The sequence below is a fragment of the Ranitomeya imitator genome, chromosome 3 (assembly GCF_032444005.1).
Source record: "Ranitomeya imitator isolate aRanImi1 chromosome 3, aRanImi1.pri, whole genome shotgun sequence".
Taxonomy (NCBI): Eukaryota; Metazoa; Chordata; class Amphibia; order Anura; family Dendrobatidae; genus Ranitomeya; species Ranitomeya imitator.
This window is the reverse complement of record NC_091284.1, coordinates 575,046,896-575,070,697: the sequence shown is the minus strand read 5'-3', so window position 1 is coordinate 575,070,697 and position 23,802 is coordinate 575,046,896. Positions and strand designations below refer to the sequence as shown.

General features: G+C 42.7%; 1 protein-coding gene across 3 annotated transcripts in view; it reads left to right on the top strand.

The window, feature by feature from the left end:
* TMTC4 (transmembrane O-mannosyltransferase targeting cadherins 4) overlaps positions 1-23,802 on the top strand; it is a 253,025-nt gene that overhangs the window by 75,187 nt on the left and 154,036 nt on the right. For 2 of the 3 annotated variants that reach the window (XM_069757974.1, XM_069757975.1), the window contains exons 11-14: positions 848-979; positions 10,576-10,655; positions 20,498-20,605; positions 20,680-20,821. In XM_069757974.1, coding sequence (XP_069614075.1) covers positions 848-979; positions 10,576-10,655; positions 20,498-20,605; positions 20,680-20,821 — 462 coding nt within the window. Of the gene's footprint in view, positions 1-847; positions 980-10,575; positions 10,656-11,353; positions 11,410-20,497; positions 20,606-20,679; positions 20,822-23,802 lie in introns of those variants that run through there. The other variant, XM_069757976.1, reaches the window with a different exon arrangement.

The window sequence follows — 23,802 nt, the reverse complement described above, 5'->3', positions numbered from 1 at the left end:
TTATCACCCACTCCTGGTTTTGGCTACAAATACTGATGTAAAATACTGACCAAATACTGCTAGTGTGACGGCAGCCTAAGAATGTAATGGACATTCTTCAGTAACCGTAGGACACCTCCACGATCTGTGGTTAGCGTTAATGGCTGAGGCTAAGGCTACATTCCCACGATAAGTATTTGTTGACTTTTTGATGTTTGATTTTTATTCTGCATCATGATTTTTCATCCTGTTTTGTTTTTCTAGCTATGTCTATCTATTTTTGATATGTCATGTTCTAACTTAAACAGCTTTGTTTTGGAATCTTCCTGTTACTTAGTTTTAGTGATAAAACTTTTGGTAGTCATGTGCAGATTACATGCGTTTTTATTGTAATTTTGCAGTGGAAAATTATGAAAATCAAAAACAATTTTATCTGAAGATTTTTCTCATTTTAATTCAAGTCTATAGGTAAAATCCGCAAATGAAACACACATATTTACCACAAAAGAAATTGACATGTTGTTTCTGCAGCTTTAAAAATGCACAGTCACCATGAGATTTATATATATTCCATCCACTGTTGGAAATGTAATGCACTGAATTTTTTTCACATGAAAATATGCGGCCGAAAAATTGCATCAGATACTAAATGTGCTAACTTGGCCTTAAATTTTATAATACTAGTGTACATTTGATAAATCTACAGTTTTATCTGTTTGCTCATATGTATGCCAAGTCTTTGTCTACCTAGACTTCCATCGTTCAAAAAAAACATAATAAAGTATTCGCACAGTTCCAATGTGTGTAACATATGTGTTGTCCCGGGTAGCTTTCAAACATGGCATTAAAATATTTTTTTTATTTTAAGAAACTTGCAACTATAGTTGTTCTTGGACTGCTGACCCTCTATCCAGTGCGCTGCATCTATCGAAGTAACCAATGGAAATCGGAGGAGCTTCTTTTCAAAAGTGCACTTGATGTGTGTCCTCTAAATGCTAAAGTAAGTCAGTACAGCTCGTTCGGGGTCAGACTCACATTGTCATCAAAACCCAAAAAGGTATGCACCTTATACAACATGTCTACAAAAGCTAATCAATTTAATTATTTAAAAAAATAAAAAATAAAAAGACAGTGCTTCACAAATAAACAGACCACTCTTCAACATCCACAAGTAGTACAGCTGTCGGAGTGGTCTGTTTTTAATTAAATTTTTTTGTGAGGTTATTCTCTTTTTGCTTTATTCCCATGAAAAACTTGATACTCTTTTTGGACATTTTGTATAGTGTACTTAACTTTGTGTTTTTCAATTGTTTGGGTTTTTTTGTATAATGGGGAAACCTAGGCTGCAAAAATTGCATGAATAAATACATTTAAAGGGAACCTGTCACCCCGTTTTTTGAGATTGAGCTATAAATACTGTTAAATAGGGCCTGCGCTGTGTGTTCCTATAGTGTATGTAGTGTACCCCGATTCCCTATGTATGCTGAGAAATAACTTACCAAAGTCGCCGTTTTCGCCTGTCAATCAGGCTGGTCAGGTCGGGAGGGCGTGGTGACATCGGTGGTTCTTCCTCAGCTTTACGTTGGTGGCGTAGTGGTGTAGTGGTGAAGACACAGCGCGCGATCTGCGCTGTAATCCCTTGCATCGGTGGGGGCGGCCATCTTCCTGGGGCCGCGCGTGCGCAGATCGAGTGCTCTGCTGCACGGGGCTTCAGGAAAATGGCCGCGGGATGCCGCGCGTGCGCATTAGAGATCGCGGCGGCCATTTTCCCAAAGCCGAGATGCAAACTCGGCTTTGGGAAAATGGCCGCCGCGATCTCTAATGCGCACGCGCGGCATCCCGCGGCCATTTTCCTGAAGCCCCGTGCAGCAGAGCACTCGATCTGCGCACGCGCGGCCCCAGGAAGATGGCCGCCCCCACAGATGCAAGGGATTACAGCGCAGATCGCGCGCTGTGTCTTCACCACTACACCACTACGCCACCAACGTAAAGCTGAGGAAGAACCACCGATGTCACCACGCCCTCCCGACCTGACCAGCCTGATTGACAGGCGAAAACGGCGACTTTGGTAAGTTATTTCTCAGCATACATAGGGAATCGGGGTACACTACATACACTATAGGAACACACAGCGCAGGCCCTATTTAACAGTATTTATAGCTCAATCTCAAAAAACGGGGTGACAGGTTCCCTTTAATATTGGTTTAATCCTTTTTCAGGCTAAATAGGCTAAGGCCACATACATACATTCAGTATGTGGACAGTATTTTACATCAGTATTTGTAAGGAGAAAATAGCAAATGAGTAAAATATAAGTTTTAATTATTCAAGCAATAAAAAGGTTACCTAATAAAAAAAAGTCCTTATGTGCAAGTGAAAATTGTGCAAAATGGACACAGGCTAACAGCCTGAATCCGAAGTTAGAGAGAATACAATATGGCTCACTATCAAAGTCCCATTGGGTCCAAATGATTAAAGACCAAACTGTGGGTACAGTCGAAGTCAATGGTTCTCCAATACACAAAGATTGAGATTGATGCTTGCATTGGTTCTCTTGCTAAGTGTATGAAAACCTATTCTTAACATGGATATGATAGATTGCAAATCATGCCACCGCAGGCTCAGACTAAGGATGCAGTGAAAAACAATAAAGCACTACAATCCTCATACCACAGGAGACCACCTGGTGCCTGTGCCACTTGCGATATTCTCTAATCAGCCAAAACTGTTTTCAGCTGTGCTAGCATACTTGCACAAGGGTTTTCAAGGGTATTCTAACCATCCATTAGCCTTCTTACACAGTTGGCAAACACAAAGTACCATAAGAACACTGGAGTGATGGTTGTTGGAAATGGGCCTCTATACACCTATGAAGATATTGCATTACAAACTACCGTATATACTTGAGTATAAGCAGACCCGAGTATAAGCCGACCCCCCTAATTTTGCAACAAAAAACTGGGAAAACTTATTGACTCGAGTATAAGCCTAGGGTGGAAAATGCAGCAGCTACCGGTAAATGTCAAAAATAAAAATAGATACCAATAAAAGTAAAATTAATTGAGACATCAGTAGGTTAAGTATTTTTGAATATCCATATTGAATCAGGAGCCCCATATAATGCTCCATACAGTTCATTATGGCCCATAAGATGCTCCATTTAAAATAGGCCCCATATAATGCTCCATACAGTTCATTATGGCCCATAAGATGCTCCATTTAAAATAGGCCCCATATAATGCTCCATACAGTTCATTATGGCCCCATAAGAAGCTCCATATACAAATATGCCCCATATAATGCTCCATGCAGTTCTTTATGGCCCCATAAATGCCCCATTTAATGCTCCATGCAGTTCTTTATGGCCCCATAAATGTCCCATTTAATGCTCCATGCAGTTCTTTATGGCCCCATATAATGCTCCATATAATGCTTCATGCAGTTCATTATGGCCCCATAGATGCCCCATATAATGCTCCATGCAGTTCTTTATGGCCCCATGTAATGCTCCATATAATGCTCTATGCAGTTCATTATGGCCCCGTAGATGTCCCATATAATGCTCCATACAGTTCTTTATGGCCCAATAGATGCCCCATATAATGCTCCATGCAGTTATGGCCCCATAGATGCCCCATATAATGCTCCATGCATTTATGGCCCCATAGATGCCCAATATAATGCTCCATGCAGTTCTTTATGGCCTCATAGACGCTCCATATAGCATTGTGCCACATGTAATGCTGCTGCTGCACTTAAAAAATAAAAATAAAAAAAAAGACCTACTCCCCTCTCGTCGCTGCTCCTCAGCGTCCTGTCTCTCTGCCCTGACTGTTCAGGCAGAGGGCGGCGCGCACACTAATACGTCATCGTGCCCTCTGACCTGAACAGTCACTGCAGAGGATGCGGAAGACAAGGCGGCGGTGGAACACGGAAAGGTGAATATGAAATACTCACCTACTCCTGGCACGGTCCCTGCATGTCCCACGGTCTTCGGGAGTCGGCAGCTTTTTCCTGTAGTGAGCGGTCACATGGTACCGCTCATTATAGTAATGAATATGCGGCTCCACCCCTATGGGAGTGGAGTCCATATTCATTACTTTAATGAGCGGTACCAGTGACCGCTGAACAGGGGAAGAAGCTGCAGCGCCCGAAGACCGTGGGACATGCAGGGAATGCGCCAGGAGCAGGTGAGTATTTGACAGGCGTCGCTCCCCCTCACCCGCCGACCCCCCGCCTTCCATGACTTGAGTATAAGCCGAGAGGGGCACTTTCAGCCCATTTTTTTCGGCTGAAAATCTTGGCTTATACTCGAGTATATATGGTAAACGTTTGCATCTAAAATAGTCATTTACCACATTAACAATGTATAGAGTGTATTTCTGAATCATTTAATGTTAGCTTCATTGGAAGAAACTGAGCTTTTCTTTCAAAAATAAGGAAATTTCTAAGTGACCCTAAACTTTTGAACGGTAGTGTATAAATCCTCAATAAGAATGTTCTCTCTAAACAAGTCTTCTCTGAATCATTTAATAAAAAGAATATATACCGTATATACTCTAGTATAAGCCGAGATTTTCAGCCCAAATTTTTGGGCTGAAAGTGCCCCTCTCGGCTTATACTCGAGTCACGGTGGGTGGCAGGGTCGGCGGGTGAGGAGGAGAGGGCGCTGAGGCATACTCACCTAGTCCCGGCGCTCCTGACGCTGCCTGTTGTGAGTTCCGTTCTGGAGCTCCCTCCTGTGGTTGCTAATGGTATTTTTGCGAGTTCTGCCCTTGGGCTCCCTCTGGTGGTTTCGAGTGGAACTGCTGCTCTGTTAGGTAGCTGTAGCAGCTGCCTTCACTAATCGCCTTGCCTGGGTTTGTTATTTAAACCTGCTCTGGGCTTTAGTCCATGCCTGCTGTCAATGTTCTTGGTTGGATTTGATTCTTCCCTTGGATTTCTCATATGGCCAGTCCTTGTCTGCAAAAGATAAGTTTTGCTAGTTTTTTTGTCCATTTGTTTGGACTCTATTGCTTTGCATTTTGTCTCTTTTTGTCCAGCTTGTCACTATGTCTTGTTCAGGCTAGCTGGAAGCTCTGGGAAAGCAGATTTGCCCCTCCACACCGTGAGTCGGTGTGGAGTTCATTTCTGTAAACTCTGCGTGGATTTTGTAGTTTTTAATACTGACCGCACAGTATCCTTTGCTCTCTGTCTATCTAGTTTAGTTTTGGCCTCCCCTTTGCTGAATTCTAATTTCATTTCTGTGTTCGTCATTTCCCTCTCCTTTCACAGTCAATATTTGTGGGGGGCTGTCTTTCCTTTTGGGGGTTTCTCTGAGGCAAGATAGCTTTCTATTTCCTTCTTTAGGGGTAATTATATCATAGGCTGTGACGAGGTGTCTAGGGAGTGTCAGGAACATCCCACGGCTATTTCTAGTTGTGTTGTTAGGATTAGGGACTGCGGTCAGTAGAGATACCACCTTCTCAGACCTCTTAGGGACTGCGGTCAGTAGAGATACCACCTTCTCAGACCTCGTTCCATGTTTCGTTTTAGCCACCAGGTAAATTCAGTGTGGCCTCTTAATCACCAGGTCATAACAGCTGCCCCTGCCTGTCACACTGTCTTCGGGTGCCGCAGCTCTTCCCCTGTTCAGCGGTCACGTGGGACCGCTCATTAGAGAAATGAATTTGGACTCCACTCCCATAGGGGTGGAGCCACGTATTCATTGCTCTGAGCGGTGCCAGTGACCGCTGACAGGAAGAGCTGCGGCACCCGAAGACCAGTGTGACAGGCAGGGGCAGCGTCAGGAGCGCCGGGACTAGATGAGTATTTTATATTCACCTGTCCGCGCTCCACCCGCCGGGCGCCGCTCCGTCTTCGTGTCCTCTTGCAGTGACTGTGCAGGTCAGAGGGCGCGATGACGCATATAGTGTGCGCGGCGCCCTCTGCCTGATCAGTCAGTGCAGAGAGACGCCGGGACGAGACGCCGGGAGCTGCAAGCAAGAGAGGAGAGTATGGCATTTTTTTTTTATTATTGCAGCAGCAATGGCTCAGCTTTATACGGAGCATCTATGGGGCAAAAATGAACGGTGCAGAGCACTATATGGCACAGCTATGGGGCAATAATGAACGGTGCAGAGCACTATATGGCACAGCTATGGGGCAAGAATGAATGGTGCAGAGCACTATATGGCACAGCTATGGGGCAAGAATGAACGGTGCAGAGCACTATATGGCACAGTTATGGGGCAATAATGAACGGTGCAGAGCACTATATGGCACAGCTATGGGGCAATAATGAACGGTGCAGAGCACCATATGGGGCAACAATGAACGGTGCAGAGCACTATATGGCACAGCTATGGGGCAATAATGAACGGTGCAGAGCACTATATGGCACAGCTATGGGGCAATAATGAACGGTGCAGAGCACTATATGGCACAGCTATGGGGCAAGAATGAACGGTGCAGAGCACTATATGGCACAGCTATGGGGCAATAATGAACGGTGCAGAGCACTATATGGCACAGTTATGGGGCAAGAATGAACGGTGCAGAGCACTATATGGCACAGCTTTCTATGGTACATCTATGGGGCAATAATGAATGGTGCAGAGCACTATATGGCACAGCTATGGGGCAATAATAAACGGTGCAGAGCACTATATGGCACAGTTATGGGGCAAGAATGAACGGTGCAGAGCACTATATGGCACAGCTTTCTATGGTACATCTATGGGGCAATAATGAATGGTGCAGAGCACTATATGGCACAGCTATGGGGCAATAATGAACGGTGCAGAGCACTATATGGCATAGCTATGGGGCAATAATGAACGGTGCAGAGCACTATATGGCACAGCTTTCTATGGTACATCTATGGGGCAATAATGAACGGTGCAGAGCACTATATGGCACAGCTATGGGGCAATAATGAACGGTGCAGAGCACTATATGGCACAGTTATGGGGCAAGAATGTACGGTGTAGAGCACTATATGGCACAGCTATGGGGCAATAATGAACGGTGCAGAGCACTATATGGCACAGCTATGGGGCAATAATGAACGGTGCAGAGCACTATATGGCACAGCTTTCTATGGTGCATCTATGGGGCAATAATGAATGGTGCAGAGCACTATATGGCACAGCGATGGGGCAATAATGAACGGTGCAGAGCACTATATGGCACAGCTATGGGGCAAGAATGAACGGTGCGGAGCACTATATGGCACAGCTATGGGGCAATAATGAACGGTGCAGAGCACTATATGGCACAGCTATGGGGCAAGAATGAACGGTGCAGAGCACTATATGGCACAGCTATGGGGCAAGAATGAACGGTGCAGAGCACTATATGGCACAGTTATGGGGCAATAATGAACGGTGCAGAGCACTATATGGCACAGCTATGGGGCAATAATGAACGGTGCAGAGCACTATATGGGGCAACAATGAACGGTGCAGAGCACTATATGGCACAGCTATGGGGCAATAATGAACGGTGCAGAGCACTATATGGCACAGCTATGGGGCAAGAATGGACGGTGCAGAGCACTATATGGCACAGCTATGGGGCAATAATGAACGGTGCAGAGCACTATATGGCACAGCTATGGGGCAATAATGAATGGTGCAGAGCACTATGTGGCACAGTTATGGGGCAAGAATGAACGGTGCAGAGCACTATATGGCACAGCTATGGGGCAATAATGAACGGTGCAGAGCACTATATGGCACAGCTATGGGGCAAGAATGAACGGTGCAGAGCACTATATGGCACAGCTATGGGGCAATAATAAACGGTGCAGAGCACTATATGGCACAGTTATGGGGCAAGAATGAACGGTGCAGAGCACTATATGGCACAGCTTTCTATGGTACATCTATGGGGCAATAATGAATGGTGCAGAGCACTATATGGCACAGCTATGGGGCAATAATAAACGGTGCAGAGCACTATATGGCACAGTTATGGGGCAAGAATGAACGGTGCAGAGCACTATATGGCACAGCTTTCTATGGTACATCTATGGGGCAATAATGAATGGTGCAGAGCACTATATGGCACAGCTATGGGGCAATAATGAACGGTGCAGAGCACTATATGGCATAGCTATGGGGCAATAATGAACGGTGCAGAGCACTATATGGCACAGCTTTCTATGGTACATCTATGGGGCAATAATGAACGGTGCAGAGCACTATATGGCACAGCTATGGGGCAATAATGAACGGTGCAGAGCACTATATGGCACAGCTTTCTATGGTACATCTATGGGGCAATAATGAATGGTGCAGAGCACTATATGGCACAGCTATGGGGCAATAATAAACGGTGCAGAGCACTATATGGCACAGTTATGGGGCAAGAATGAACGGTGCAGAGCACTATATGGCACAGCTTTCTATGGTACATCTATGGGGCAATAATGAATGGTGCAGAGCACTATATGGCACAGCTATGGGGCAATAATGAACGGTGCAGAGCACTATATGGCACAGTTATGGGGCAAGAATGAACGGTGCAGAGCACTATATGGCACAGCTTTCTATGGTACATCTATGGGGCAATAATGAATGGTGCAGAGCACTATATGGCACAGCTATGGAGCAATAATAAACGGTGCAGAGCACTATATGGCACAGTTATGGGGCAAGAATGAACGGTGCAGAGCACTATATGGCACAGCTTTCTATGGTACATCTATGGGGCAATAATGAATGGTGCAGAGCACTATATGGCACAGCTATGGGGCAATAATGAACGGTGCAGAGCACTATATGGCATAGCTATGGGGCAATAATGAACGGTGCAGAGCACTATATGGCACAGCTTTCTATGGTACATCTATGGGGCAATAATGAACGGTGCAGAGCACTATATGGCACAGCTATGGGGCAATAATGAACGGTGCAGAGCACTATATGGCACAGTTATGGGGCAATAATGAACGGTGCAGAGCACTATATGGCACAGCTTTCTATGGTGCATCTATGGGGCAATAATGAATGGTGCAGAGCACTATATGGCACAGCGATGGGGCAATAATGAACGGTGCAGAGCACTATATGGCACAGCTATGGGGCAAGAATGAACGGTGCGGAGCACTATATGGCACAGCTATGGGGCAATAATGAACGGTGCAGAGCACTATATGGCACAGCTATGGGGCAATAATGAACTGTGCAGAGCACTATATGGCACAGCTATGGGGCAATAATGAACGGTGCAGAGCACTATATGGCACAGCTATGGGGCAATAATGAACGGTGCAGAGCACTATATGGCACAGCTATGGGGCAATAATGAACGGTGCAGAGCACTATATGGCACAGCTTTCTATGGTGCATCTATGGGGCAATAATGAATGGTGCAGAGCACTATATGGCACAGCGATGGGGCAAGAATGAACGGTGCAGAGCACTATATGGCACAGCTATGGGGCAAGAATGAACGGTGCGGAGCACTATATGGCACAGCTATGGGGCAATAATGAACGGTGCAGAGCACTATATGGCACAGCTATGGGGCAATAATGAACTGTGCAGAGCACTATATGGCACAGCTATGGGGCAATAATGAACTGTGCAGAGCACTATATGGCACAGCTATGGGGCAATAATGAACGGTGCAGAGCACTATATGGCACAGCTTTCTATGGTACATCTATGGGGCAATAATGAATGGTGCAGAGCACTATATGGCACAGCTATGGGGCAATAATGAACGGTGCAGAGCACTATATGGCATAGCTATGGGGCAATAATGAACGGTGCAGAGCACTATATGGCACAGCTTTCTATGGTACATCTATGGGGCAATAATGAACGGTGCAGAGCACTATATTGCACAGCTATGGGGCCATAATGAACGGTATGGAGCATCTATTTTTATTTTTGAAATTCACCGGTAGCTGCTGCATTTTCCACCCTAGGCTTATACTTGAGTCAATAAGTTTTCCCAGTTTTTTTTGTGGCAAAATTAGGGGGGGGTCGGCTTATACTCGGGTCGGCTTATACTCGAGTATATACGGTATATACCCCCAAATCCCCTTGGAACCAGTCTTCCTCACTAGTTTCTCAGAGATGTAGGCTGTTATCATTGATGCCACCATCGGTCCCTCTACAATGTACATTGTGACAGGACTTGATCTCCATAGGAGAGTGTCAACATTTGACTGTCACACACTGATATTGGCTTCTGTTGCATATCAGTGAACCGTATATCATTTTCAATTGAAAGTAAGAAATCTTTATTTGAAGTTTGAGATGAATCGATGTTGTAGACATGTACTTTGATATTGCAAAGTTGAAGTTTTCTTTAAAAAAATACATATTTCAAGATGCAATTGTGAAAATATTTACAGTACATGGTTACATAGGCATAGTGTAGTTGTCAAATGCAGCAATAATACTGCTCCACGTAGCGACATGTAGTTTCAAAATTGAGTGATTGCTTTTAGTGCAGATAAGCTTCTCGCAGTTACACATGTACCCCTACAAGAGAAAGAAGCTGTAATTATGATTTACTGCACCCAAAATAAAACTTTTGTAGCTGTATTTTGTTAGTGTAAAAGAGATAATTACATGGAATATTTTTAATAATCCACAGGTGCACTATAATATAGGTAAAAATTTAGCAGATCGAGGCCTTCAAGCAGATGCCATTAAATACTACAGAGAAGCTATAAGGTAATGTATCTGTTACAATACACCTTTTAGTTATCATGTAGATCCACTTTCAAAGAGATATTGGTGAGCCCCAACAGAGCCTGTCAATGTTTATGGTGCCACTAGATCAAAAATATGCAAAAAGGGTAGTACAGACAACATAATTAAACTCCATTGTGCAAATAAGCAACCAAATTCTGATGAGCATTATAGGTGGTAAGAAATAACCCAAAATGATCACCGTATTAAGTATATCTATCTATCTACCACCATGACATGGATATAATCTGGTTAACTGCCAAAATCGCATCAATAGGGAAAAGAGCCACCAAGCAGTCATAGAATCCATAAACATTAACAACTTTATTGAACATGTATAAAACATATCATATCATACAGACAAACGGATATATGGGGCTAAAAGATCGTAACATGATGTTGCCAGCATCAGGAAAAAGCCCAAAGTTGGGCGTATCACAGGTTAGAAGGTATGTAAATATATATACAACATATTAGAACACACAGATATACATATATCCGAATAGTGGAAGTGCAATCAATAAACCAGATCTATTTCTGTGGTCACAATAAATAGCATAATAGGCTATCTACAATACAATCAATAAACCAGATCTATTTCTGTGGTCACAATAAATAGCATAATAGGCTATCTACAATACCTTATGGATGATAGAAAGATCCCTCAGGGACACCCGTCCACCCCAGATCGAGGCCTTCAAGCAGATGCCATTAAATACTACAGAGAAGCTATAAGGTAATGTATCTGTTACAATACACCTTTTAGTTATCATGTAGCTCCACTTTCAAAGAGATATTGGTGAGCCCCAACAGAGCCTGTCAAATGTTATGCTGCCACTAGATCAATATGCAAAAGGGTAGTACAGACAACATAATTAAACTTGTGCAAATAAGGAATGTCTTTATTTACCAACCAAACATTGAAAACGCAGATCAGGATTTTTATGAGTGGGAAACTGGTAAACTGCAAAATTTCCCATTTACTAGGGTGCCCTGAGAACAGTAACAATTAAAGCAAACAAAAATTAACCAGGGTGGTTAAATAGGTTGTCCGGTTTAAAAGGAAAAGTCTGCAATCACTGTGTGATTAAATTTGTTTTCTCTAAATATCTACTATATAATTGTCTAAGGGTCACTTCCGTCTGTCCTTCTTTCTGTCGCGGATATTCATTGGTCGCTGCCTCTGTCTGTCATGGAAATCCAAGTCGCTGATTGGTCATGGCAAAACTCCCATGACCATTGCCACGACCAATCAGCGACGGGCACAGTCCGCCGGCAAAATGGCTGCTCCTTCCTCCTCGCAGTCAGTGCCCGTTCCTTACTCCCCTCCAGTCAGCCCTCACACAGGGTTAATGCCAGCGTTAATGGACCGCGGTGTAACGCACTCCATTAACGCAGCTATTAACCCTGTGTGACCAACTTTTTACTATTGATGCTGCGTATGCAGCATCAATCGTAGAAAGATCTAATGTTCCAAATAATAATAAAAAAAACTTTATTCTCACCCTCCGACGTGGCGCTGTCCTCGGCAGTGCAAGCGGCAGGTTCCGGTGCTAAGGATGCTATGCGAGAAGGACCTGCCATGACGTCACGGTCATGTGACCGACGTCATCACAGGTCCTGCACTCATACCAACCCTGAGACCGGAAGCTGCTGCGTACACCGCACACAGGTGACAGGACTACAAGAGCCCTTCAGAAGGTGAGTATACGTTTATTTTTTATTTGAAGTCTTTTTTAACGTGTTACATACGTGGCTGGGCAATATACTACAGTATGTGACTGGGCAGTATACTACGTGTCTGTGCTGTATACTACGTGTCTGTGCAATATACTACGTGGCTGTGCAATATACTACGTGGCTGTGCAATATACTACGTGGCTGTGCAATATACTACGTGGCTGTGCAATATACTACGTGACTGGGCAATATACTACGTGACTGGGCAATATACTACGTGACTGGGCAATATACTACGTGACTGGGCAATATACTACGTGACTGGGCAATATACTACGTGACTGGGCAATATACTACGTGACTGGGCAATATACTACGTGACTGGGCAATATACTACGTGACTGGGCAATATACTACGTGGCTGGGCAATATACTACGTGGCTGGGCAATATACTACTTGGTTGGGCAATATACTACGTAGCTGGGCAATATAGTATGTAGCTGGGCAATATACTACGTGGCTGGGCAATATAGTATGTAGCTGGGCAATATACTACGTGGCTGGGCAATATACTACGTCGCTGGGCAATATACTACGTGGCTGTGCAATATACTACGTGGCTGTGCAATATACTACGTGGCTGTGCAATATAGTAACATAGTAACATAGTAACATAGTTAGTAAGGCCGAAAAAAGACATTTGTCCATCCAGTTCAGCCTATATTCCATCATAATAAATCCCCAGATCTACGTCCTTCTACAGAACCTAATAATTGTATGATACAATATTGTTCTGCTCCAGGAAGACATCCAGGCCTCTCTTGAACCCCTCGACTGAGTTCGCCATCACCACCTCCTCAGGCAAGCAATTCCAGATTCTCACTGCCCTAACAGTAAAGAATCCTCTTCTATGTTGGTGGAAAAACCTTCTCTCCTCCAGACGCAAAGAATGCCCCCTTGTGCCCGTCACCTTCCTTGGTATAAACAGATCCTCAGCGAGATATTTGTATTGTCCCCTTATATACTTATACATGGTTATTAGATCGCCCCTCAGTCGTCTTTTTTCTAGACTAAATAATCCTAATTTCGCTAATCTATCTGGGTATTGTAGTTCTCCCATCCCCTTTATTAATTTTGTTGCCCTCCTTTGTACTCTCTCTAGTTCCATTATATCCTTCCTGAGCACCGGTGCCCAAAACTGGACACAGTACTCCATGTGCGGTCTAACTAGGGATTTGTACAGAGGCAGTATAATGCTCTCATCATGTGTATCCAGACCTCTTTTAATGCACCCCATGATCCTGTTTGCCTTGGCAGCTGCTGCCTGGCACTGGCTGCTCCAGGTAAGTTTATCATTAACTAGGATCCCCAAGTCCTTCTCCCTGTCAGATTTACCCAGTGGTTTCCCGTTCAGTGTGTAATGGTGATATTGATTCCCTCTTCCCATGTGTATAACCTTACATTTATCATTGTTAAACCTCATCTGCCACCTTTCAGCCCAAGTTTCCAACTTATCCAGATCCATCTGTAGCAGAATACTATCTTCTCTTGTATTAACTGCTTTACATAGTTTTGTATCATCTGCAAATATCGATATTTTACTGTGTAAACCTTCTACCAGATCATTAATGAATATGTTGAAGAGAACAGGTCCCAATACTGACCCCTGCGGTACCCCACTGGTCACAGCGACCCAGTTAGAGACTATACCATTTATAACCACCCTCTGCTTTCTATCACTAAGCCAGTTACTAACCCATTTACACACATTTTCCCCCAGACCAAGCATTCTCATTTTGTGTACCAACCTCTTGTGCGGCACGGTATCAAACGCTTTGGAAAAATCGAGATATACCACGTCCAATGACTCACCGTGGTCCAGTCTATAGCTTACCTCTTCATAAAAACTGATTAGATTGGTTTGACAGGAGCGATTTCTCATAAACCCATGCTGATATGGAGTTAAACAGTTATTCTCATTGAGATAATCCAGAATAACATCCCTCAGAAACCCTTCAAATATTTTACCAACAATAGAGGTTAGACTTACTGGCCTATAATTTCCAGGTTCACTTTTAGAGCCCTTTTTGAATATTGGCACCACATTTGCTATGCGCCAGTCCTGCGGAACAGACCCTGTCGCTATAGAGTCACTAAAAATAAGAAATAATGGTTTATCTATTACATTACTTAGTTCTCTTAGTACTCGTGGGTGTATGCCATCCGGACCTGGAGATTTATCTATTTTAATCTTATTTAGCCGGTTTCGCACCTCTTCTTGGGTTAGATTGGTGACTCTTAATATAGGGTTTTCATTGTTTCTTGGGATTTCACCTAGCATTTCATTTTCCACCGTGAATACCGTGGAGAAGAAGGTGTTTAATATGTTAGCTTTTTCCTCGTCATCTACAACCATTCTTTCCTCACTATTTTTTAAGGGGCCTACATTTTCAGTTTTTATTCTTTTACTATTGATATAGTTGAAGAACAGTTTGGGATTAGTTTTACTCTCCTTAGCAATGTGCTTCTCTGTTTCCTTTTTGGCAGCTTTAATTAGTTTTTTAGATAAAGTATTTTTCTCCCTATAATTTTTTAGAGCTTCAGTGGTGCCATCCTGCTTTAGTAGTGCAAATGCTTTCTTTTTACTGTTAATTGCCTGCCTTACTTCTTTGTTTAGCCACATTGGGTTTTTCCTATTTCTAGTCCTTTTATTCCCACAAGGTATAAACCGCTTACACTGCCTATTTAGGATGTTCTTAAACATTTCCCATTTATCATCTGTATTCTCATTTCTGAGGATATTGTCCCAGTCTACCAGATTAAGGGCATCTCTAAGCTGTTCAAACTTTGCCTTCCTAAAGTTCAATGTTTTTGTGACTCCCTGACAAGTCCCCCTAGTGAAAGACAGGTGAAACTGCACAATATTGTGGTCGCTATTTCCTAAATGCCCAACCACCTGCAGATTTGTTATTCTGTCAGGTCTATTAGATAGTATTAGGTCTAAAAGTGCTGCTCCTCTGGTTGGATTCTGCACCAATTGTGAAAGATAATTTTTCTTGGTTATTAGCAGAAACCTGTTGCCTTTATGGGTTTCACAGGTTTCTGTTTCCCAGTTAATATCCGGGTAGTTAAAGTCCCCCATAACCAGGACCTCATTATGGGTTGCAGCTTCATCTATCTGCTTTAGAAGTAGACTTTCCATGGTTTCTGTTATATTTGGGGGTTTGTAACAGACCCCAATGAGAATTTTGTTACCATTTTTCCCTCCATGAATTTCAACCCATATGGACTCGACATCCTCATTCCCTTCGCTAATATCCTCCCTTAAAGTGGACTTTAGACAAGACTTTATATAGAGACAAACCCCTCCTCCTCTCCGATTTTTACGATCGTTTCTAAACAGACTGTAACCCTGTAAGTTAACTGCCCAGTCATAGCTTTCATCTAACCATGTCTCGGTTATTCCCACTATGTCAAAGTTACCTGTAGATATTTCTGCTTCTAGTTCTTCCATCTTGTTTGTCAGGCTTCTGGCGTTTGCGAGCATGCAGTTTAGAGGATTTTGTTTTGTTCCAATCTCCTCACTGTGGATTGTTTTAGAAATGTTCTTACCTCCCTTCTGAGTATGTTTTCCTGGGTCGTCTTTGTTCGAGTCTAATGTTTTTCTTCCCGTCCCCTCTTCTTCTAGTTTAACTCCCTCCTGATGAGTGTAGCGAGTCTTCTGGCGAATGTGTGTTTCCCAGGTTTGTTGAGGTGTAGTCCGTCTCTGGCGAGGAGTCCATCGTACAAGTAATTCACACCGTGGTCCAGGAATCCGAATCCTTGTTGTCTGCACCATCGTCTTAGCCAGTTGTTTGCATCAAGGATCCTGTTCCATCTCCTGGTGCCATGCCCATCTACTGGAAGGATAGAAGAAAAAACTACCTGTGCATCCAGTTCCTTTACTTTCTTCCCCAACTCTTCAAAGTCCTTGCAGATTGTCGGTAGGTCCTTCCTTGCCGTGTCATTGGTGCCAACATGTATCAGAAGAAATGGGTGGACGTCCTTGGAGCTGAAGAGCTTTGGTATCCTATCGGTCACATCCTTGATCATCGCACCTGGAAGGCAGCATACTTCTCTTGCAGTTATGTCCGGTCTGCAGATGGCTGCTTCTGTGCCTCTCAGTAGTGAGTCTCCCACCACCACCACTCTTCGTTGCTTCTTGGCTGTACTTTTTGCTGTCACTTGTTGCTGTGTGCCCTTTTCTTTTTTGCTTGCTGGTATTGCTTCATTCTTAGGTGTGCCATCTTCATCCTCTACAAAGATTTGATGTCGGTTCTTCAGTTGTGTGGTTGGTGATTTCTCCATGGTCTTCTTGCTTCTTTTGGTCACATGCTTCCACTCATCTGCTTTTGGAGGTTCTCTGACACTTTTTGCACCTTCTGTGACCAGTAGAGATGCTTCTGTTCTGTCTAGAAAGTCTTCATTCTCTTTGATGAGTTTCAAAGTTGCTATTCTTTCTTCCAGACCCCGCACCTTTTCTTCTAAAAGGGCCACTAGTCTACACTTCTGACAGGTGAAATTGGATTCTTCTTCTGGTCGATCTGTGAACATGTAGCACATGCTGCAGCTCACCATGTAGGTTGTCACATCTGCCATGTTGCTCCTATATACTACGTGGCTGTGCAATATACTACGTGGCTGTGCAATATACTACGTGGCTGTGCAATATACTACGTGGCTGTGCAATATACTACGTGACTGGGCAATATACTACGTGACTGGGCAATATACTACGTGACTGGGCAATATACTACGTGACTGGGCAATATACTACGTGACTGGGCAATATACTACGTGGCTGGGCAATATACTACGTGGCTGGGCAATATACTACGTGGTTGGGCAATATACTACGTAGCTGGGCAATATAGTATGTAGCTGGGCAATATACTACGTGGCTGGGCAATATAGTATGTAGCTGGGCAATATACTACGTGGCTGGGCAATATACTACATAGCTGGGCAATATAGTATGTAGCTGGGCAATATACTACGTCGCTGGGCAATATACTACGTGGCTGGACAATATATTACGTGGCTGGGCAATATACTACATGGCTGGGCAATATAGTACGTGACTGGCCAATATACTACGTGGCTGGGCAATACAGTACGTGACTGGGCAATATACTACGGTGGCTCAGTGGTTAGCATAGCAGCCTTGCAGCGCTTGAGTCCTGGGTTCAAACCCCACCAAGGACATCATCTGCAAAGAGTTTGTATATTCTCTCCATGTTTGCGTGGGTTTCCTCCGGGTACTCCAGTTTCCTCCCACATTCCAAAGACATACAGATTTCTCATGTACAGCACCATGGAATCAATGGTGCTATATAAATAAATAATAATAATAATAATAGGGAATTAGATTTTGAGCTCGTCGGGGACAGTGATGATAATGTGTGCAAACTGTAAAGCGCTGCGGAATGTTAGCGCTATATAAAAATAAAGATTATTATTATTACTACGTAGCTGAGCAATATACTACGTGGCTGGGCAATATACTATGTGGGCTGTGCAATATACTACGTGGACATGCATATTCTAGAATGCCCGATGCATTAGAATCGGGCCACCATCTAGTTGAGAATAAAAGGGGTGATCCGAAGGCCAAATAAATTTTAATCTCAATCCCTATTTATTGCTTACATTAAAATTTCTTTCTGTTCCCTAACTACACTATCTAACACAGGGGTCCCCAACTCCAGTCCTCAAGGCCCACCAACAGGTCATGTTTTCAGGATTTCCTTTGCATTGCACAGGTGATGCAATTATTACCTGGGCAAGACTAAGGAAATCCTGAAAACATGACATGTTGGTGGGCCTTGAGGACTGGAGTTGGGGACCCCTGAATAACAGATATTACTTTATAGAACCTATAAGATAACGCCACACTTGAAATAGAAGATTAAAATAATTTATGTATTAAATGACTTAAGTATGTGTATCAAATTCATATAGAATATACAAAAATTTCCAGGAAATTAATCAGCACAAAACAGATGGGTGGGGAGAGATTGTGAAAATCGGCCCTCGCAGAGAAAAAAGCAGATTTCTCTGAGATATATTACAAAGTTTAATGTTTTCAGGTGTGTTGTTGGTGTAAGAAATGCAAATTACCGTAAAACAATATTCACTCTGAGTACTAAATGTGAGCATGATTTGGGAATGGACTTGTAGTATTAAGTGAAATTCTTAAAGAGCAACTAAACTTTGTTGTTGTTGTTGTTCAGCATGGAAAGTTGTGAAGCTTTGCAAATCACTTTATTAGGGGGGTTGTCCTAATTCCTATAATTAAAAAAAAAAAAAAACACACATAAGCCTTACAAATACTTGTTTGTTCCCAGTCTATTTTCCTACTATCTGCTGCACCGATGTCTGAACATTTGGAGTACTGATGATGGCAATGAAAGGATCAGCACCTGTCTTCTCCTCTTAGGGTTCATACTCATTTGTGAGAAAAACGGAGGAGTGCAATCCGATAAAAAATTGGATTGCACTCTGATCAATGTTATTCAATGGGTTACATCTCATCTGCGATTTTTTTTTTTCTCAGCTGAAATCGGACTGAGAAAAAAATTGCAGCATGCTGTGATTTGCTACATATCTCGGATGAGACTTGCCAATGCAAGTCAATGGGTGTGAGAAAAAAAAAAAATGCACTGCATACTGACCATCCGTTTTCCGTTTGTTGCTGTTTGTTTTTTACAGATACCGTACCATTCTGTGGCATAGAACACTGTAAATGGTCCTGTAAATGATTGTAGAAAAAATCAGAGAAGAAAAAAAAGCGTTACATACACATGTCATACGGATGACCATTTTTTTTCTCGCAAATGGGTATGAGCCCCAAGTGTTTGCTCTGAGAAGTCAATCTCCTGCAGCAGCTTATCCCTATAGTTGGTGAGATACAGGTGCTGAGCTGATTCTTTGACTGCCATCATCTGTACTCTACATGAGTACATTCTGATATTATTGCAGCAAATAAGACTTTAAAGCAGAGGATTGTAAGCCACTTGCATGCAAAAATTTTTTTTATAGGAATGATGGTAGTTATTTCTTTCTTGGATACAGATATAAGATCTGAATTGGGACCATTAAGGCTTGGTGCCCATTGCGTTAATGGGAAAGCGCTAACGGACAACGTTGCACGGCGAAATTAACGCCGTGCAACGCGTCCGTTAGCGCGCCCATTCACGGCAATGGGAACGCGCAGCACTAGCGCGTGCCATGTTTGGCACGCGCTAGCGACGCGCCGGTGTTTCCTGGCGCGCCGCGGACGCAATGTGACCCTAGCCTAAGAGTGAGCAGGGGGCTTTATTACTCGTTATTTCTTTAGGGTGCAAACTTCCCTTGTTGGGAAGGTATGAGTTAGGTTGTTGTAGGGTTGACTGTCCACTACACTATTCGTCAATAGACAGACCTATTGGATTTTATCTTTACTGATTATCAGTTAATCTAGTGTCTCTTGTCATTATTAATGTACACTTTATACAGTGTTTTAAGGCGATTTTTTTTGTATGTCAATGAGCTTAAGTATGTACGGTAAATCCCCATGTTAGTATCTTCTATTTCTGTAAATTGTGAATGAAAACAATTCCCCTAATAAAGTGGTTGCAAAGTTAAATAACGTTCTATGCTGGACAAAAGTGTATTATGTGAGCTAGACATAGAGAATTCTTTGCACTATATGATGGTTTTATGTGGGTTCATATTAGCAGAATGACTGTTTAAAAAAAACTCTGCTTGGAGATGAGGGGTTTATTTTCTATTTAAAAAAACAAACAAACTTTGAAATGCATAGCGGAAACCTGTGTATGTGATGGTTGTTGTCTAAAGTCTGATTGCATAATATTTCTTCAGTATCTAAAGTTTAGTGCACAAGTCTGTTTGATAAGAAATATGTTCTGCATAAATCTGCCATATCAATAGATAACGATTATGTAAATATGTAAACTATCCACGGAATACAATTACTTCTCATCCTGTCTGATATTGTCCCAGCAATTTTGAGTAGTAGTATTGCAATGTTGTGTGGCATGTTTGCATGAATTAAATCCAAAACCTGACCTGTGTCATTCTGTGTTAAATTTAAAATTTCCAGGTTAAATCAAAAATATGTGCATGCAATGAATAATCTTGGCAATATACTTAAAGAAAAAGGTGAACTCCACGAGGCAGAAGAACTGTTATCTAGAGCGGTGTCCATCCAGTAAGTGAAATATGGGATGAAAGTGAATGAAAGTTGCATCTCCTGGAACTATTATTTATACATTTCTGCCACAGATCTGATTTTTCTGCTGCATGGATGAACCTGGGTATTGTACAGAACAGCCTTAAACGCTTTGAAGACGCTGAAAAAAGCTATTTAACTGCAATCAGATACAGAAAAAAATATCCAGATTGCTACTACAACCTAGGACGACTGGTAAGTCTCTTCTGTTTTTATTCTTTTGTCTGCTAATTTAGTTTCTAAAACTTAACAATGTATTTGTAAATCTGCAGAAAACTCCCAAAACTTACCAGTGTAAGGCTATGACTATGTATTTGCAGCAGATTTTTCTGCATCCAAAATGAGTGTTGGCAGGAAAAATGTTGCATAAAATATACAGGCATATGAGGGGGACATTTTTCCCTCCTAATGATACCAAGTACATTGATTTTTTTTTTTTTTTCGTGGCCATGTTCAGGGAAGTATCACATTTCTTCTGTTAATTTGAAAATAAAATTTTTTTTTTCAAAAACAACTGACTTAATGGTGTATAGTTGCTAATGATTTGAAGTTCTTTTGACCTATATAAACTCAAACAAACTTTACTTATGTGACTAAGGGTTAAAATGGGATTGGCTTTGAACCTTTTATGGTAGTGCCATAAAATCCATGGCCGTTTAACTCCATGAAACACACTGCTTGTACTACCTTATATACTGCTGCTGATTTTTTTCGTATTAGTAGTATCATTATGTACTCTATTACCTAGTTAAAAAAAATAAAAAAGCACTAGATTTAAAGGGACACTGTCACCTGAATTTGGAGGGAACAATCTTCAGCCATGGAGGCGGGGTTTTGAGGTTTTTGATTCACCCTTTCCTTACCCGCTGGCTGCATGCTGGCTGCAATATTGGATTGAAGTTCATTCTCTGTCCTCTCTAGTACATGCCTGCACATAGTACATGCCTGCAATCTTGCCTTGTGCAGGCGTGTACTATGGAGGACAGAGAATGAACTTCAATCCAATATTGCAGCCAGCATGCAGCCAGCGGGTAAGGAAAGGGTGAATCAAACACCCGAAAACTCCGCCTCCATGGCTGAAGATTGTTCCCTTCAAATTCAGGTGACAGTGTCCCTTTAACACACCTTCATCACCACCCACTGTCACTAGATGTCATGCATTTAGTGTTACTAAGTCTACATCAACGTATTTGGTTAGCCACAATAACCCATCTAAAGTTCAATGTCAAGTCATTAAATCCAGTAGTTCCAAAAGTACCCCATAATAGAAATAACATTTCTGTTGCAGAAAACAAGGCTTCATACAGTTACATGATTGAAAAAAAGTAATTTATAAAAAATTGGGATGATCATTAATCCTTCCCTACATGTGCCGTTTATGTACGACGCTGCGTCCCATAACATGCTGTACATATACTGCTTCACAATCACGTGGGCTCACACTGGCCACCGCTGCTTCGATCAAATGTGGGTGTAGCTCTATATGAGATGCCACTGTCAGTACTAACAGCGACATCAATGGGCATCCCATAGGGAGGACGCTACCTCTCTGTTTCCATCGGCACAATGCGATTGTGATCGCGTTGTGCCGATGGTCTCCTTGGTGACCCCGGACAGTGACATGGTCATGGGAGGTGACCCCACTGACACACCTCCTCCCTGTCTCCGATGCACTGTTCTAATGCCCTGTAATGCAAAAGCATGCAGCGTATTAGATCAGCAATCAGGGCACTGAAAGTTAATTTCCCAGCCTGGGACAATGTTAAAAAATAAAAACAAGCTAGTTAAAAATTGTAAAAATACTTAAAAAGAACTAAACATTAAAAAAATTAATCCAATAAATACATTTATTTAGTATTGCCTCATCCTTAACCCAACCTATTCCACTAGTTAACCCCTTCAGTCAACACCAAAAAAATAATAAAGAAAAAGGCAAAAAACTTCGCTTTATGATACAGCCAAGCAAAAAGTTTAATATAATGTGATCAAAAAGACAAATGTAGATAGAAATGGTATCCGTGAAACGTCATCTTGCCGGGCCAAAAAACAAGCAACTGTATACAGTACAGACCGAAACTTTGGACACACTTACCTCTTGAAGCTGATCAAGAGAATGCCAAGAGTGTGCAAAGCAGTCATCAAAGCAAAAGGTGGCTACTTGTGCTAATTCATAGTTTTGATGCCTTCAGTGTGAACGTACAATTTTCAGTGTCATGAAAATACAGAAGAATCTTTTAATGAGGTGTGTCCAAACTTTTGGTCTGTACTGTGTGTGTAATATATATATACATACATACATATATTATATAATGTGTATGTGTGTATGTATATACTAGATGGTGGCCCGATTCTAACGCATTGGGTATTCTAGATTATGTATGTAGTTTATGTATGAAGATTTTAGAATAATACATTGAATACACAGGATTCGGCCGGCCACGACCAATTAGCGAAGCGTGGTTCAAATCCTGCGCCTGTCGCTGATTGTTCGCGGCTGGCCACGTAGTATATAGCACAGCCACGTAGTATATAACAGCCCACGTTGTAAATAGCACAGCCACGTAGTATATTGCACAGCCACGTAGTATAAAGCACAGCCACGTAGTATATAACAGCCCACGTAGTATATTGCACAGCCACGTAGTATATAGCACAGCCCACGGAGTATATAGCACAGCCACGTAGTATATAGCACAGCCCATGGAGTTTATAACAGCCCACGTAGCATATATCACAGCTCATGTAGTATATAACAGCCCACACACGTAGTGTATAACACAGGCCACGTAGTGTATAACACAGGCCACGTAGTGTATAACACAGGCCACGTAGTGTATAACACAGGCCACGTAGTGTATAACACAGGCCACGTAGTGTATAGCACAGGCCACGTAGTGTATTGCACAGCCCACGTACACGTAGTATATAGCACAGCCCACGTACACGTAGTATATAGCACAGCCCACGTACTATATTGCACAGCCCACGTAGTCCATTGCACAGCCTACGTAGTCCATTGCACAGCCCACGTAGTCCATTGCACAGCCCACGTAGTCAATTGCACAGCCCACGTAGTCCATTGCACAGCCCACGTAGTCCATTGCACAGCCCACGTAGTCCATTGCACAGCCCACGTAGTCCATTGCACAGCCCACGTAGTACACTGCACAGCCCAC